Genomic DNA, 15,840 nt, shown 5'->3' with positions numbered 1-15,840 from the left:
GTGGGGTTTTTTTTGAGGAAAAAAGTTATAAGACGGTGTCTTAAAAAAGGGGAAACACGGTCTATGATTCTATGATTCTAACCAGTCATCTGAGCATGTGCAACAGTTGTCTCAAATGGAAACACCTCAGTTGAACTGTGAAGTGAATGCAGCTTATGTTTTCCATGCTCCCATCCAAATGGAAAACATAAGCTGCATTTTTCAAGAAACTACAGGATAGATATGGATTGTGGTTAACCTTGTGTGTATACATCTTCCAAAGCCAGTGGAGGGAGTCTGGGGGTTGCAGAGGAAGCAGCAATGTGTACTCTTGTCATGTGTGGGGAAGCGTCATAGCTCAGTGGCAGAGGGTCTGCTTTGCAAGCAGAGGGTCCCCAGTTCAATCCCTGGCCATCTCCAGGAAGAGTTGTGAGAGAGCCCTTCACGAAACCCTGGGGTGCTGCTGCCTGCCTGCCACTGTCGACAATTTTGGGCTTGTGGGCCTGATAGATGGGCTTGGTAAGTCCAATGCTTTCTCTGTTTCTCTAGTTCACATTTGGTTCAGCTCCCACCTCCATTAAAAAACAACAACAACTAAGAGCAGGGGATTACCATTAACAACTCTCTGTGAGCCCTTTTGCAGCTCTCTCCATCCCATAATTTTCCTCTTGGTGAATTGTCCCACCCTGCTCATTCCACTTGCCCCTGCTCCTGCGTGAAGACATTATTTTAGAAGGATTATACAAGCTGAAACTCTTTCTCCATGTATATGTTTACTGCAGTCACAAACAGATGTTTTACTCCTGGATTTCACTACAGCTCATAAAGTTGCTTTATTGCCCCTTACCAGACTGCATTTTCTAATGCTCCTTTAAACACAAGCGCTAGTTCCTTAAACAGCCTTGTGTGTTGCAGGAGGCCGCCTGTCGACTGGTGAGAGGCTTGGGGGTTCCAGCAGGATTGTTCTGGGGTTGGGAGGAGAACTTGGCTCTGGACATGTGGCTTCCAGGCTACCAGGACTGGCAGTCATGTAAGGAAGAGAGTGAACGGCCTTCCCTTCCCTTCCCTTCTGTCACAGGGGCAATTTTATCTATTAACTTCCTTACAACAACCCTGTGAGGTAGGTTAGGCTAAAGACTGGCCCAAAGTCACCTGGTCTCCCAGGTCCTGGTCTGGCACTCTAACCACTGCACCCCACTGCTTGCTGCCCCAGAGAGACAAGGAGTGCAGTCCACTTGAAGACCATGTTTGTTTGTCAGACATTTTCGCCAATACAATCCAACCTGCTTTTCTCTTCTCTTCCCAGACCTTTGGCGCAATCGGTCAGTGTGTCTGGCTGATAACCAGAAGGTTGGTGGTTCAATTACTGATTCTTTCGATTTATTTTCTTTGCTATGTTTGCACCTTTTTGTTGTTAATAAATAAACAGTTAAGGTAATTTCCCTGAATAACTCACCCATCAGAATAATTGGCAGGGGGCAGAATTTTGCAGACAGATCTGGAGTGGGGCCCAGTGGATTCGCACAGAAAATGGGCACATCTTAGGTGTTTCCCCTCCTTCCCCAGCACAACTCAGAGATCTCTGCACTCACTGAGCTGGAGCAGCAGCTGTAATGAGACCTCACCTTTGCTTGTCTCTCAGCAGGAGCCTCTCAAAATGCAGGTGGAGCTTCTGGTCCCCCTGGGTGCTGATGGTCCAGGTGCATAGCATGCTCTCAGTGTGATTCCTCCAATGAGTGGGGGCCAAGATGCGTCCGATGATGGCATTGTGCACTGTTCCTCCACAGGGTGCTAGAGATGCGGGGGGGGGGGAGAGACGGGGTGTGTGTGAGAGAGATCATCAGACAGTGACATCTTGCCCCCACGCCCCCATCCTTGCACTCCCAGCTCTGTATACCTGAGCAGATGGGTTCTGGGCTGCTCCAGTGGGGCTTGGAAGCATTAATGCAGGTCAGAACTTCTGGACCTTCCAGCTCATAGCCCAGGTGACAGTGGAAGTGTGCTGTGCCACCAGGATGCAGGCCCATGACAGTGACCTCCCCAGAATCTGGTCTCCGTGGGAAGCTGCAGCTCAGCATAAATACTGCAATGGAAGTAAACGGATGGGATTACAATCAGGCCCTGGAGGGATGTGGCATATCTAGGCTGCTGGGTTTTGCAAGACCGTGGTTGTTGAGATCCTGTCTCATGAATATCATCTGGCCAATGGCAAGAGAGAACTTAAGAACATAAGCAGAGCCTTCTGGATCAGGCCAGCACCCCAACTGGAAGGAATCCAAATGTTCTGTATCCTCCAGGCATGCCTGGAGTTGTTCAGCAACCACCCACTCAATTACCTTGCCCAAGAATGGAAAATTTGAGACTGGGCAATAATTGGCCATACTGTATTGGCCAGGTCCAAAGGTGGTTTTTTAATAAGCGCTTTAATAACCGCCTGTTTCAGCAGGTCTGTGAAGGCTCCCTCACAGAGAGAAGCATTCACCATCCTATGGAACCCATTGTCCAGCCTTTCCTAGATCACTTTTATGAGCAAGTTGCATACGATCAGTTTCAACTCCCAGGCCCACAAATATTAGTGCTTGGCCTCCACATGTCTCTCTCCTGTTTCTAAAAGCCAGAAGCTGCTCTCTGCTTCTTGAGCCAGGGAGGGAAATAAGAAAGGCAGGTGGATGGAGCTCTGCTCTAAGGGGACAGAAGGAACAATAAATTCCCTCCTTAGATTCTTGGAGCTGCTGCTGTTCAGCGCAGATGAGATCAAATTAGAGGAACCAGTGGTCTGACTCAGTGTAAACTATCTTCCTATGTTCCTCCACAAAGAACTTCTGGGATTCCTTGCTTATCAGGTGTTAGGCATTAAAATCCTAATTAAAAGCCCCCCTTTTTCTGAATGCCCCAAATATTTCTGGGGGAATTTGGGGGAAAGGGGGGTTGATATGGGTTATTGGGGAGGGTATTAATGTGGGAGAATAAATCAATTAAAGATTACTTCAATCTGAGATGCTTTGGGGGCTGCTGAAGAAGAGTTAACTGATTCAGAGAAGGCTCTGTTGGTTTCCAGCAGGCTAGCTCTCCGATGGTGAAGACCAGGCTTTTCAGAAAGCCATTAGATTAGTTATGCTGCTCATCATATTATGGGTTGCATCATAGTAACTACAGGTGCCCAGGACTCTGAGCTTTCATTCTTTCCCTCCACTGCCTGTTTTCAAAGTATGTCTCTACAGCGGGGGGCACACCCCTGGGAGGGGGCAGGGGGCAGAGGGAGCCCGCTCATACTCACTGACTCTCCTCCAACCTGCTCCCAGGTCAGACCTAACCCAGGAGCAGAGCTGCAGCTGGGCGCAAGGAAGCTGCCTTAGCAGCTCCCTTGCATGACTCTTCACTCTGCCCCGGGACAGGTCTGATCCGGGAGTGGAGCTGCAGCCAGGAATAAGGGAGCTGCTGAGGGAGCTCTCTCTCATGCGGTGCAGGCAAGGAGAGGGGTGGCAGCTCTGCTGCCAACTCTCCTCCACTCTGCCTCCCGGGTCAGACCTGACCTGGGAACAGAGCTGGTGCTGGGCGCACACTGGAGCCGGGCTCTGATAGCAGCTTGTTGTGGGGTGCCTGGTCAGGCCCTCGCCCCAAAATGGGGCTGGGGCAACACACACACCCAGCCCTCCACACTATGCCAGTGTGTCTCTAGTCATCCTAGAAAAAAAAAGTTATAAAACAAAATGTGCAGGCAACTTTCTGTGAAATGAGCCAGCCAGACTACTATCACCTGGCCGCGTTTTCCATGAAGTCAAATAAACAATGTGAAAAGTTGCAGAGAGACTTAACCATATTTCCTGTTGTGCAGGAGTGAAAGTCCAGGCACTCATTATGCATGCACCATAGCATTAACTTACTGTTCCACGGACCCTTGACCATTAGGTCCAGTTGTGACAGACTCTGGGGTTGCGGTGCTCATCTCATGTTATTGGCCGAGGGAGCCGGCGTACAGCTTCCAGGTCATGTGGCCAGAATGACTAAGTTGCTTCTGGCGAACCAGAGCAGCGCATGGAAATGCCGTTTACCTTCCCGCTGTAGCGGTACATATGTATCTACTTGCACTTTGACATGCTTTCGAACTGCTAGGCTGGCAGGAGCTGGGACCGAGCAACGGGAGCTCACCCTGTTGCGGGGATCCACAATCGGGATCAGCAGGAGAGACCTGACTTCCCCATGTAAGCAAGGGAGGAAAATCAGCAGACTGTGATTTTATGTAACATCCCCCTCATGGCAGCCATTTCATGACTGGTGCCGTCAGCATCCTCTCAAAATTCGATGGTCCAAAAAGGTTGGTGACACCCGCCTCCTCGCCAAATGCACAGTAGCTGCATAATCCAGGGCTTCCTCCTCACCTTGGCAGCCCCCCTGGGACAGGGAAGATGTTCTGCCCCTAACAAAAAGCCCCTGTACCTTGATAATGCAGCTGGAAAGTCCCAATCACGTCGTCTTGGAAGGTGCGGAAGAAGACCGAGATGGTATTGGTGGGGCTGCGTATGACTTGGCCCTCCACCAGGAGTGTCTGATTGGCCAGGACCATCAGCTGGTCATCATCTATGCCTCGGATGGACAGCACTTCCCCCTCGGAGAGGTTGACGCTTTTCACCTGTGTCCCAGGGAGGAAGAAAGAGCCCCATGAGATGCCCAGGATCGAGGGGAGGTTCGTCCCTTGGGTACCCCCCAATCTGCAGAATGTTCCCCCTCACACACAACAGGCAGTGACATTGCTCTCATATGGCACCAAGTCAAGATGTCGTTGGGCACTGATGTATTTTTAAAATAATTTTGTTCTAATTTTAATTTTCTAATGCACAAAAAGCAGCAACAATAAATAAGAAAGAGAAAGGGAAGAGATCAAAGCAAGAAAGGGAAAGGCATGGAATGGACAGACACAAGGAGAGAGGAGCCAGCAGGAGTACAGTATTCAAAAAAACATTGATGACATTTAATTCCATACAATTGTCCTTCATAAACATATTCTCTTAGAATGTTTTCCCAAAGCAATCCATGAGGAGACGACAGCTGCCAATCTCATTCCTTTACTACGATGGGTCCACTAAATGGATGCTAAACTTTAGAAAAGTTGTCCTTCATATCTGAATTGTGTAGGGACGTGGGTGGTGCTGTAGTCTAAACCACTGAGCCTAGGGCTTGCTGGTCGGAAGGTTGGTGGTTCGAATCTCTGCGACGAGGTGAGCTCCCATTGCCCGGTCCCAGCTCCTGCCAACCTAGCAGTTCAAAAGCATGCCAAAGTGCAAGTAGATAGTGCAAAGTGCAAAGTCTCCAGCGGGAAGGTAAACGGCGTTTCCGTGTGCTGCTTAGTCATGCTTGCCACATGACCCGGAAAAACTGTCTGCAGACAAATGTCGGCTCCCTTGGCCAGTAAAGTGAGATGAGCACCGCAACTCCAGAGTCATTTGCGACTGGACTTAACTGTCAGGGGTCCTTTACCTTTGCCTTCTGTGCGATCTCTGTCCATATCTTGATGGGTTTGCTGCTTGTTTTTATTGATTTATCTGTTTTTACAACATCCACTTGTAAGTAACTATCATTGAATAATAGGCTATAAACCTTTAAACAAACAGCTTAATAACCGGGGATGAGTGAATTTGTTCCTCTCAGTTTCTCCACCTGACAATCGATAGGCGTTTGTGTGTGCATTTCCTCTAGTATACACATTTGTCACAAGGTATACACAAAGCAATTTTCTTTAATATGAGGTTTCGCTAAGGCACATGTTTTTACCCACAGTTCCCCCTCCCCATGTGGGCTTGTATCATCAGATCAAGTTCATTGTTTTCAATGAATTAATTAAACTAAATAGTTTTTATTGGATTTTGAACAAATGTTCAATTGTTTTGAATGTAATTTTGTTCTGACCTTTCTTAATGGCTCATGCAAACTTCTATTCTGAATAGTATTTTTATAGGGCAGGGTGGAGGGTCCTGGGATGGGTTCATGGAACCAAGGGGGTGGTGTTCTGAGAAAGTTTGGGAACCACGGTTATAATGCATTCTGTATGAGGCTGCCCTTGAGAACAGTCCAGAAGCTTCAACTGCTACAAAACCCATCTGCCAGAATTTTAGTAGGATTCCCCAAAGGGTCCCATGTGACTTTCATTCTAAGGAGCTACAGGGGCTCCTGGTTCACTTCCAAGCACAGTTCAAAGGGCTGATGATTATATTTGAAAGTGCTAAACAAGTAACAGCCCAGGGCCCAAATACGTGAATCAACACCCTCTTCTTGAATCAATCTGCCTGTTCCGTACAATCGTAATGGCTCCTTCTTTGTGTTTCTCCTTGGGGAAAAGCAGATCAGCTGCATATTTCAGTTGTTTAGAGTGTGGTGCTGAGAATGCTGAGGTTGCAGGTTCTGTTCCTGTAAAGGGCAGCTGCATATTCCTGCATTGCAGGGGGTTGGACTAGATGATCCTCAGGGTCCCTTCCAACCCTTTGATTTTATGTACAAAAGAGTGAGGGGATCTTTTTTGCAGTGACATTCCCAACTTTGGGATGCCCTCCACAGGGACGTTGGCAAAGGGTCAATTAGTTCAGCCCCTTCATCAACACGCTGCCTTTCTATTTGCCTGGGCAGTTGTAATCATGGTATTGTTTTAGCTGATTGAATGTGTCTGATTCCTTTTAATTTCATGGTATAATTGGTTTTTGGAATTTTGAAGTTCATTTGTATACCACCCTGAAAATCTATTTGTGGATGAAGAGCAGTTTATAGGAATTTCTAAAACCTCCTATATACAGTATTTTGGAAAGGGCTTCTGTGTCCATCTGTCCTCTACAGGCTCCGCTGCCTCGCAAGGATTCCTGAGGTGAGGGCACCAGTTGTTGCTGATGTTTAGATGCCAACTGCCATTTTGAATCGAGACAGAAACAAGACTTTGCCCATCTCTCAAGATACCAGCACCCAACTCAGCATGGGGTTCAGGAGGCAGGCTGGGGGACTTAACCAATGTTTGGATGCTGAGCACCATTCTGATTTGAAATGGCAAATCAAAACATGACTTTGGCATGATTTCACCTGCTTTTTGATGTGATGGGTCTAAACTCACAAATTACATTATCCATTTAAAAATCACCCTATTTGTTGTTTTCTAAAAATTCCCAAGCAGTGCTGGGGACTCCCCACTAGGAAAGAAGCAAGCCAACCATCATGTTAGGAAGAGATGTATAACAGGAACCCGAAAAGAAGAAAAGAGGGAGAGAGAAACACCTTGGGCGCGCGCTGGACATCCTTTATGCTGTTTTGTCCCTGGGTTTCTACTGCTTGCATGGCCAGCCAGTCACCAGCTTAACTGGCCAGCTTAACTTGTCCTGCAGAGGTGTAGTCTGGAGTGCGCCCACAGGCACACAACTGTGTGTTTGTGTGTGCGTGTGTCTCCCGGTTGCCAGGTGATGAGATGTGACATGAGCAAGGCCAGGAGATGAGGCTGCCTTGTCAGCCTGCAGCAAATCCAAGACTTGTGGACAGATCCACAGTGACTGGGAAGTCAGCTCAAAGCCATCCTTCTGCCAAGAAGCAAGCCAGAAACTGGCAGCTTTCCCCAGACAATTTGTGAGGTGATGTCAAAGCAGAGCCATTTGTTAGCAGCTGAGCAGCCCTGCAGAAATGCAGGATGCTCCCTCTGGACCTCTCTTCTTAAGCCTCCTGGAAACTGCAGGGGATTTTTTTAAAAAAGGGAAGGGGCAGCGATGGAACAGAACAGAAAGAAAAGAAAACAGTGACAGTTTGGTTTGGAGCAAGAGAAGGCAGAATGTCCTTTGTGACACATTGCCTGGCTTCTCCAGCTCTTGGGAAAAGAAAACAGGGACATCCTTTTACAACTGGAACACGTCCATTTTTCCACCAACCCTCACTATCCAAGACCCCCCTCCCACCATTGCCAAACGATCTGACATTGGAACGGATCCTTTGGCCTTGGCCTGGTTTAACACGGAACTTGATTCCCTGGCTCAGCAGTTTGGAAGGCAGCCTACACCACAGCTGGGCCCTTCCACATATTCCACGGTTCATGAGGTTCATGGGGAGCAAGAATTTAGATGCATCTGCTGCTTTATTTTCTCAGTTCAGGCAGTCCAGGATCTTGGTCCCGGCTAGTCCCAGAAGGGCTCGGATGCCTCGCTGCAGCGTGCCTTCCAGCCAAGCCTCCCTCGTTCGCAGTCTGCACCCCCGGGGCCTGGGAGCTCAAGCATTCAGGGTGGGCAGCGGGGGGGGGAGTCTTTTTCTCGGCAAAGCTCCTTGCACGCTTCTGCTTCTGCTTCCTTGCAGGTTGCCTTCCCCCCGCCAAGGGAGGTATTCAACATCCATTCATCTGAGGAGGATCTTCTTCCAGAGGCAAACGCCGAAAAGGCAGTCACTCCAAAAACAAGGCCAAAAGGCGTTGGGAAGGTGACTATCTTCTCTTCTGGTATGTCTTCTGAGTATGAGAGTGACTTGGCCCTTGGCTTGTACTGGGGTCACGGGGAAGGGGCTTTGGGCCTTCCCAGGTGGGCATGGCTACGTAGGGCCAATACCCACAGGGCAACGTATGCTTTGCCTTTAGAATGCATCGATGGAGTACCGGTCAAGGACATTAAAGTCTCAACCAATACAGTAAGGGATTTAATTCAAGACTCCGGAAGTCTGCACCTCTGGATTTATTCATCCTTGGTGCATAAGGCCTTCACACTGGCGAGTGCTCAAGCTGCCATAGGCTACGCTGAGACCTTCCGCCGCAGGGCCTCTAAGATTCCTTCCACCTGTTGGGATCGGAAGGATCTCGATGTGTGGACTACTTGTGTGTTTCCACAGGCAAGAGGGAGCCTGTCCTCTTTCCCCACACCTTGAAGAATATTATCCATCATGGCCACCTTATGCTAAACTGAAACAGCCCAAACGTGACAACCTTTCCTCATAGGGAACTTGTTCCACCCCCTTGATAATTTGGAAGGCCCTTTTCTGAACTATTTCTGAATCTACTTTGCCCTCTGTGAGGGACAGGGGATATCGCGAAGTCCCTCCCCTCCTAAGTTCAAGCCAATCCCCGAGCACAGGGGGAAGCAGAGAGAGTTCCGATTCCAGTGGGGAAGCAGGAAGTCGTGTCCGAGGCTCAGGCAAGGTAGAGGAGCCAGGGTCCCAGGTGGGACAGGAAGGGGCGAATAAGGGCGGGAGACCCATCCCCCCAACTCCGGAATTACGCAGAAAGAGGAGGGGAAAGAGGATGGGTCTGCCAAAGCTTTTGTGTTGGAGAAAGACGCGCCAAAAGCCATTAGGAGGTTCTGAAACCGACTGACAACATCACTCCGTGTAAATAGCAATGACTTGAGCACTGTAAATACGCAGCACCAATAAAAGAATAAAATGCAGAGCTGCGTAGCGTCGTTACTCTGAAGTAGTCCACTCCGGCCACTGTGACAGCAACCTCCTAATCCTTTTTGGGCTACTTTGGAGTTGCCGGGATGAGCGTGTCAGAGGCGGAGAAATGGCGGCAGATCGCGGAGCAAGCCCAGCAAGAACTGCAGCAGCTGTCGCTGCAGGCGCAGGGGGAATTGAAGGCAGCTAAAGAGGAGACTAAGAAGGTCCAGGACGACCGGCTACAACTTGCGGAACAGGTGAGAGCGCTTCAGGAAAAAGAGCAGCAATTAAGGGCGGTGGCGGTAGACCTCCAAAACAAGCTGGATGCAGAGAAAAACAAGGCGGGAGGGGCACCCCAAGTCCAAGTGCTGCCAGGAAGGAGAGCCGGGACCCTAGTCAGCAAGTTCAATGGAGACCCGAGGGAATTTCAGGGCTTTGAGACTGAGATTGTGTATGCTCTTGAGCTGCACCACGATGAGTTCCCTGATGATGAGCACAGGGTAGCGTTTATTGTGGAGCACCTTACCGGGGCAGCCAGGGAGTGGCTAAGACCGTTAATTGCAACAAGGAATCCTTGCATGAAGAATGTCAAACTATTTCTAGAAGGTTTGAAAACGATGTATTCGTCCGATAGTCATATGGATCAGACTAAGGAGGAACTTCATAATTTACGCCAAGGAAATATGACAGTTCGCGCGTATTGGGCGAAATTCACCATGCTGGTGCACAGATTGGGGTGGGAACTTGAGTCCCCCCCAATGCAAGCGGCGTTCTACTTGGGGTTGCATGAGGAGGTGAAGGATGAGCTCTCGAGAGGTCCAAAGCCCAGTAATATGGATCAGCTGAGCAAAGCGGCTCTGGCGGTGGGGGTGAGACAGGAATCCCGGTGGAGCGACAAGCAAGCAACGCGCGCAAAGCGGGCTTGGTTCCCACGGTCGCAGGAGAAGCCACTCCCCCAACAACCCTTTCAAGCCACGCCTGGGGCCAGTCAGGACCAGGAACCCATGCAGATTGATAGCGCGCGCGCGCGGGCTTTTCAAACCCCAGCGGCGCCAAGACGCAAGGAGGGAAGGGGTGGGAATTGCTTTCTCTGCAACTCCCCCCAGCATCTCGTCAGAGACTGCCCACATCGCAGGGAGTGGCAAGGAAAGGCGGGAACGGTTGTGCCCTCCCCCACTGACGCAGCACCACAGCAGGGAAACGGGAAAGCCTGGCTGCAGGAGACAAGGGGCGGCAGCCAGGCACAGTCAGCAGACAACAGCCCCAGCCCACCCACCCGCACAGAGAGGAGCAGAGCCAGCCCACCCCTCCCAGAGCAGGAGTGGTTCTAGAAGTGACGCTCACGCTTCCAAATGGCTATCCCCTGACAGTCCTCGCCCTAATTGACAGTGGGGCGTCAGCGAACTTCTTCTCGAGAAACTTTGCAGAAGAGCACCAGATCCAGCTTCTGCAGCTGGATTTTCCTCTGCACGTGGCAACCATTGACGGCAGAGAGCTGCTGGGAGGGGCCATCACGCATCAACCCCCCCCCATGAGAATGACGGTTGGAAGGCACTCAGAGACACTGGCATTCAACGTCACCACCATCTCAGACCCCCCCATCGTTTTGGGCATGAGCTGGCTGGCGCGCCATGACCCCTCCATAAGTTGGCACCAGAGATGCATCACTTTTGGATTGGACTTTTGCCTGGAACATTGCATGCAGCACCAACCAGGGGAGGGGCCTCCGATAGCCACGGTGGCCACCATGCACGTCAAAGGGGGTGAAGCGATACCCAAGCCGTACTGGGACCTGCAGGAGGTCTTCAGCGAAGCGGAGTCCGACCACCTACCCCCACACAGGCCTTTTGACTGCCAGATCAACCTGGTGCCAGGGGCAACTATACCCCCAGCCAAGCTGTACGCCATGTCAGACCAGGAACTGGAGGATCTGCGCGCTTTCATCGACAAGAACCTCAAGCGGGGGTTCATCAGAGAAAGCAAGGCAGCAGGGGGCAGCCCAGTCTTCTGGGTGGACAAGAAAGACACGCAACAGCGCCGTCTTGTGGTGGATTTTAGACGGCTGAATTCAGTGACAGAGCCAGTGGCTTTCCCCATGCCCAGAGTGGATGATCTCCTGACAGCGGCACGCAGGGGCAAGATTTTCACCAAGCTAGACCTGAGGGGGGCGTACAACTTGATCAGGATCCGGGAAGGCGATGAATGGAAAACCACGATGTTCACGCCTCTGGGCTCTTTTGAATATCTGGTGATGCCCTTCGGGTTGCAAGGGGGCTCAGCATGCTTCCAGGCCTTCATGCACCACGTCCTGGGGTCCCTCCTCTTCAGGAAATGCTTGGTCTTCCTGGATGACATCCTTATTTACTCCAACGACCCAGTGCAGCACGTGAAAGATGTCAGGGAGGTGTTGCAGCGCCTGAAGGAGAACCACCTGTATGTGAAGCTGGAGAAGTGCAAGTTTCACACCAAGGAGGTGGACTTCCTGGGCTACAAGCTGTCAGACAAGGGGCTGGCGATGGACAAGGACAAGGTGCAGGCCATCCTGGACTGGCACAGCCCCAGGACTCGCAAAGATGCCCAACGCCTACTAGGCTTCGCCAACTTCTACAGGAAGTTCATCAAGAACTTCTCTCGCGTTACGGCTCCCATCACTGACTGCCTGAGAGGCAAGCAGAAGTTCAGGTGGACACCAGAGGCGCAAGCAGCGTTCGAAAGCCTCAAGAGGGTGTTCGCCTCAGACCAGAACCTGTTCCACATGGTTCAGGACGCGCCCCTGCGCGTGGAGACAGATGCTTCTGATAAAGCTGTGGGCGCCATTTTGTTGCAACTGGACGCCAACCGAGAGTGGAGACCCTGTGCCTTCTTCTCCAGGAAATTGACTCAGCCAGAGCGAAACTACACAGTGTTTGATCGGGAACTTCTGGCGATCCACGCTGCGTTCCAGCACTGGAGACACTTCCTGGTGGGCGCCAAGCACCCCATCCAGGTGTGCACAGACCACAAGAACCTGGAGTTCTGGAGAACTGCCAGGGTGCTCAACCAGCGGCAGATACGGTGGGCAGAGTTCTTCTCGAACTTCAACTTCTCCATACACTACATCCCGGGAGAGCAGAATGTCAGGGCGGATGCCCTCTCCCGCAAGCCAGAATACATGGAGGAGGAGGCGCCACCGGCACCCAGGCACATTTTCCCCCCGTCAGCATGGTCCTGCGGAGCAGCAGTGGTGAGCGAGGCAGAACTCACAGCACTGACGGCAGCAGATGAATTTGCCAACCGCATCTGCAGAGAACTGAGAAGGGGGGGGGAGCAGGCAAAAGACTTTGCAGAACGCAGGGGGCTGCTTTTCTACAAGGGTGCACTGTACCTGCCCACCACCCAGCTTAGACGTACGGTCCTCAAGCAGATGCACGACAACCCAACGGCGGGTCATTTTGGGAGGGACAAAACCACTCACCTAGTCATGAGACACTTCTGGTGGCCAGGGGTGCGGGAAGATGTTCGAGACTATGTACGGGGCTGTGACACCTGCCAGCGGGCAAAGGTGGTCAGAGCAGCGCCACCGGGATTGCTGGAGCCCTTAGCCACGCCACACAGGCCGTGGGAAGTGGTGTCCATGGACTTCATCACAGATCTGCCTTCTTCCAGGGGCAAGACCGCAGTGTTGGTGGTGGTGGACCTCATGTCCAAAATGTGCCACTTTATACCGTGTGCCAGGGCGGTCTCGGCAGAAGAGACAGCCAAACTGTTTGTGGATCACGTATTCAGACTGCATGGATTACCCTTAAGGGTTATTTCGGATCGTGGCCGCCAATTTGTTTCCAGGTTCTGGCGGCGGCTCATGAACCTCCTGCAGGTGGAGGTCAGCTTGTCGACGGCTAGACACCCGCAGACCAATGGACAGGCGGAGAGGGTCAACGCCATTCTGCAGCAGTACCTGAGATGCTACGTCAGCCAGAGGCAAACGGACTGGGTGGATCGCCTGCCACTGGCAGAATTTGCCTACAACAATGCGGTGCACGTCTCCACAGGGGTGTCGCCCTTTAAGGCCAATTACGGGCGTGACCTCAGATCTTTCCCTGAGAGGGAGGGGGAGGAGGAGGAGGAGGGCCCACAGGCTGAGGATTGGGCAGAGGAACTGGAGACGGTGCACCAGCAGCTCAGAGAACACTTGGAGAGAGCCAAGGAAGCGTACAAGAGGGGGGCAGATCGCCACAGGCGACCGGGGGAGGTCATTAGGGTGGGGGACAAAGTTTGGTTGTCCTCGGAGGGCCTTCCCATCAGAGGGCGATGCAAAAAGCTGGCGCCCAGAAGGTTGGGCCCCTTCACGGTCACGCAACAGGTCAACCCGGTGGCATACAGGCTGGCACTGCCAGAGGACATGAGGGTGCACCCAGTGTTTCATAGATCGCTGCTGTCACCGTACAGGGAAAGCAGCAGGCTCCGAGACAGCGAACAAACCCCTGAGGGAGGGGGGGAGAGGGAAGGCAGGGAGCAACTCAATGAGGCCACAGCCATCCTGGATTCAAGGTGGGGGGTGGGGGGCCTGGAGTACCTCATGGCATGGGAGGATGCTCCACCGTCCCAGAATGAATGGGTCCCAGCCACTCAGATACAGGAGGAATTCCTGGTAGAAGAATTTCACGCCCTTTTCCCCCATAGACCCAAGCCCTGGCACATGGAAAGGGAGGGGGAGGGGGAGGAAGCACGGGAGAGCAGTTCACCATGGCGCTGGGAAGCGGAGTTTGAGGAACCAGAGGATGAGGTATGGGTGTCACCGAGATCCACCCAGTCAGAGGAAGGAGCAGATTGGCAGAACATTTTTACCCCCACCAGCTCTGACGCCACAGACTTTTTGGGATTCCCGTCCTCCCAGGCGGAAGGGGGGGGCTTGCAGGACTGGGGGGAGGTGTTCACGCCAACGGGCTCGGAAAGCACTGAGTTCTTAGGCTTCCAGTCGTCACCGACACCTGGGGGGGACCTGGGGAGGGGTGAAGGAGAGCTTGGGAGGGGGGTGGATGTGAGGGACAGGGGATATCGCGAAGTCCCTCCCCTCCTAAGTTCAAGCCAATCCCCGAGCACAGGGGGAAGCAGAGAGAGTTCCGATTCCAGTGGGGAAGCAGGAAGTCGTGTCCGAGGCTCAGGCAAGGTAGAGGAGCCAGGGTCCCAGGTGGGACAGGAAGGGGCGAATAAGGGCGGGAGACCCATCCCCCCAACTCCGGAATTACGCAGAAAGAGGAGGGGAAAGAGGATGGGTCTGCCAAAGCTTTTGTGTTGGAGAAAGACGCGCCAAAAGCCATTAGGAGGTTCTGAAACCGACTGACAACATCACTCCGTGTAAATAGCAATGACTTGAGCACTGTAAATACGCAGCACCAATAAAAGAATAAAATGCAGAGCTGCGTAGCGTCGTTACTCTGAAGTAGTCCACTCCGGCCACTGTGACACCCTCTCATAGCATAATGTTGCAAAATGTGGATTCCTCCAAGACCCCTTTGGAGGTGAGGTGAGTATACTTCAAATGCTGCTTCCCTGGAGCTTTGCATTGTCTCCTTTTGCTCTCGGTCACTCTCCTAACCACTCCTTGGTCTGGAACCCCCCTTTCCCACAACTCGGCCAACATATTTGCTAAACTATCCACTATGAGCATCATAACAGAGGTGAGCTCCCCAGCATCCCCGAGAGATGGCACTTTCTTGCCCCATAAACACACACACACAGTTTAATACTGGTGAGAACCCAGCTCCTCATCCCTCTGAAGGGTCTCTCTGAAGCTCAAGGTGTTTCGGGTTAGTCTGTAACTAAGAAGATAAAAGGCAGAATGTACAGCAATTTTAACTCCCCTGAGATGGAGCCTCCCTTTTGTAAGAGAGAGGTGAGAGGAGGGGTCAGACAGCCTGCTTGAAATCCCTTTTTGCTCTGAATAATTGGCTACTCCAGACCAGAAACTCATCTCCCAATGAAATGGAGTTATTCAAAAGCATGGAAATGGCTTACAAAAATGTGTGGCTGATACTTTCCCAGCTCAAATTGTTTTGCAACATGGCCATTTGCAGATAGTATGGGGATTTGGGAAAGGGGGCTGCAAAGCACAGGGCCTTGAAAATGTCTGAGTAATAATACCTAAGAGGGACAGACACAACCCACCAGGAAGGTCTCCTGCACAACTTGCTCCCCCAGTTCTGGGTTCACCACTTAGCTTGCAAACCTTTTCAAATCCAACAAGTCACAAAATTAGAAGGAACCTCAAAGGTCATCTAGCCCCAACCCCCTGCTGTTGATTTACTACAAAGAATCAGAGTATCTCTCATGTCTCTATCTCCCCTTTTCGCTAAGAGTCCCAAACGCTGCAAGCATTCCTCATAGGGCAGTCACTGAGCCCCCTGGATCGCTTGGTGCCCCTTTCTCTTCTGAGCCTTTTCCAACTCTGCAAAATCCCTTTTGAGATTGGCGGCCAGAATCACACCATAGATTTGTTTAACGGCATGATTT

The 15,840-nt window shown here is 51.6% G+C and overlaps 1 protein-coding gene across 1 annotated transcript in view; it reads right to left on the bottom strand.

Annotated features, from left to right (window-relative positions):
• The window catches only part of SEZ6L (seizure related 6 homolog like), a 125,206-nt gene that overhangs the window by 39,587 nt on the left and 69,779 nt on the right, over positions 1 to 15,840 (bottom strand). The window contains exons 4-6 of the mRNA XM_035099185.3: positions 4,417 to 4,609; positions 1,877 to 2,062; positions 1,605 to 1,770 (exon numbers count right to left, since the gene is read on the bottom strand). Of these exons, the coding sequence (XP_034955076.1) occupies positions 1,605 to 1,770; positions 1,877 to 2,062; positions 4,417 to 4,609 (545 nt within the window). The remainder of the gene's footprint in view (positions 1 to 1,604; positions 1,771 to 1,876; positions 2,063 to 4,416; positions 4,610 to 15,840) is intronic.

This window comes from Zootoca vivipara, chromosome 16 (assembly GCF_965207765.1).
Source record: "Zootoca vivipara chromosome 16, rZooViv2.hap1.1, whole genome shotgun sequence".
In the NCBI taxonomy this organism is placed as follows: domain Eukaryota; kingdom Metazoa; phylum Chordata; class Lepidosauria; order Squamata; family Lacertidae; genus Zootoca; species Zootoca vivipara.
The sequence above is the reverse complement of the archived record's forward strand: the minus strand, read 5'-3'. Positions and strand labels throughout refer to the sequence as shown.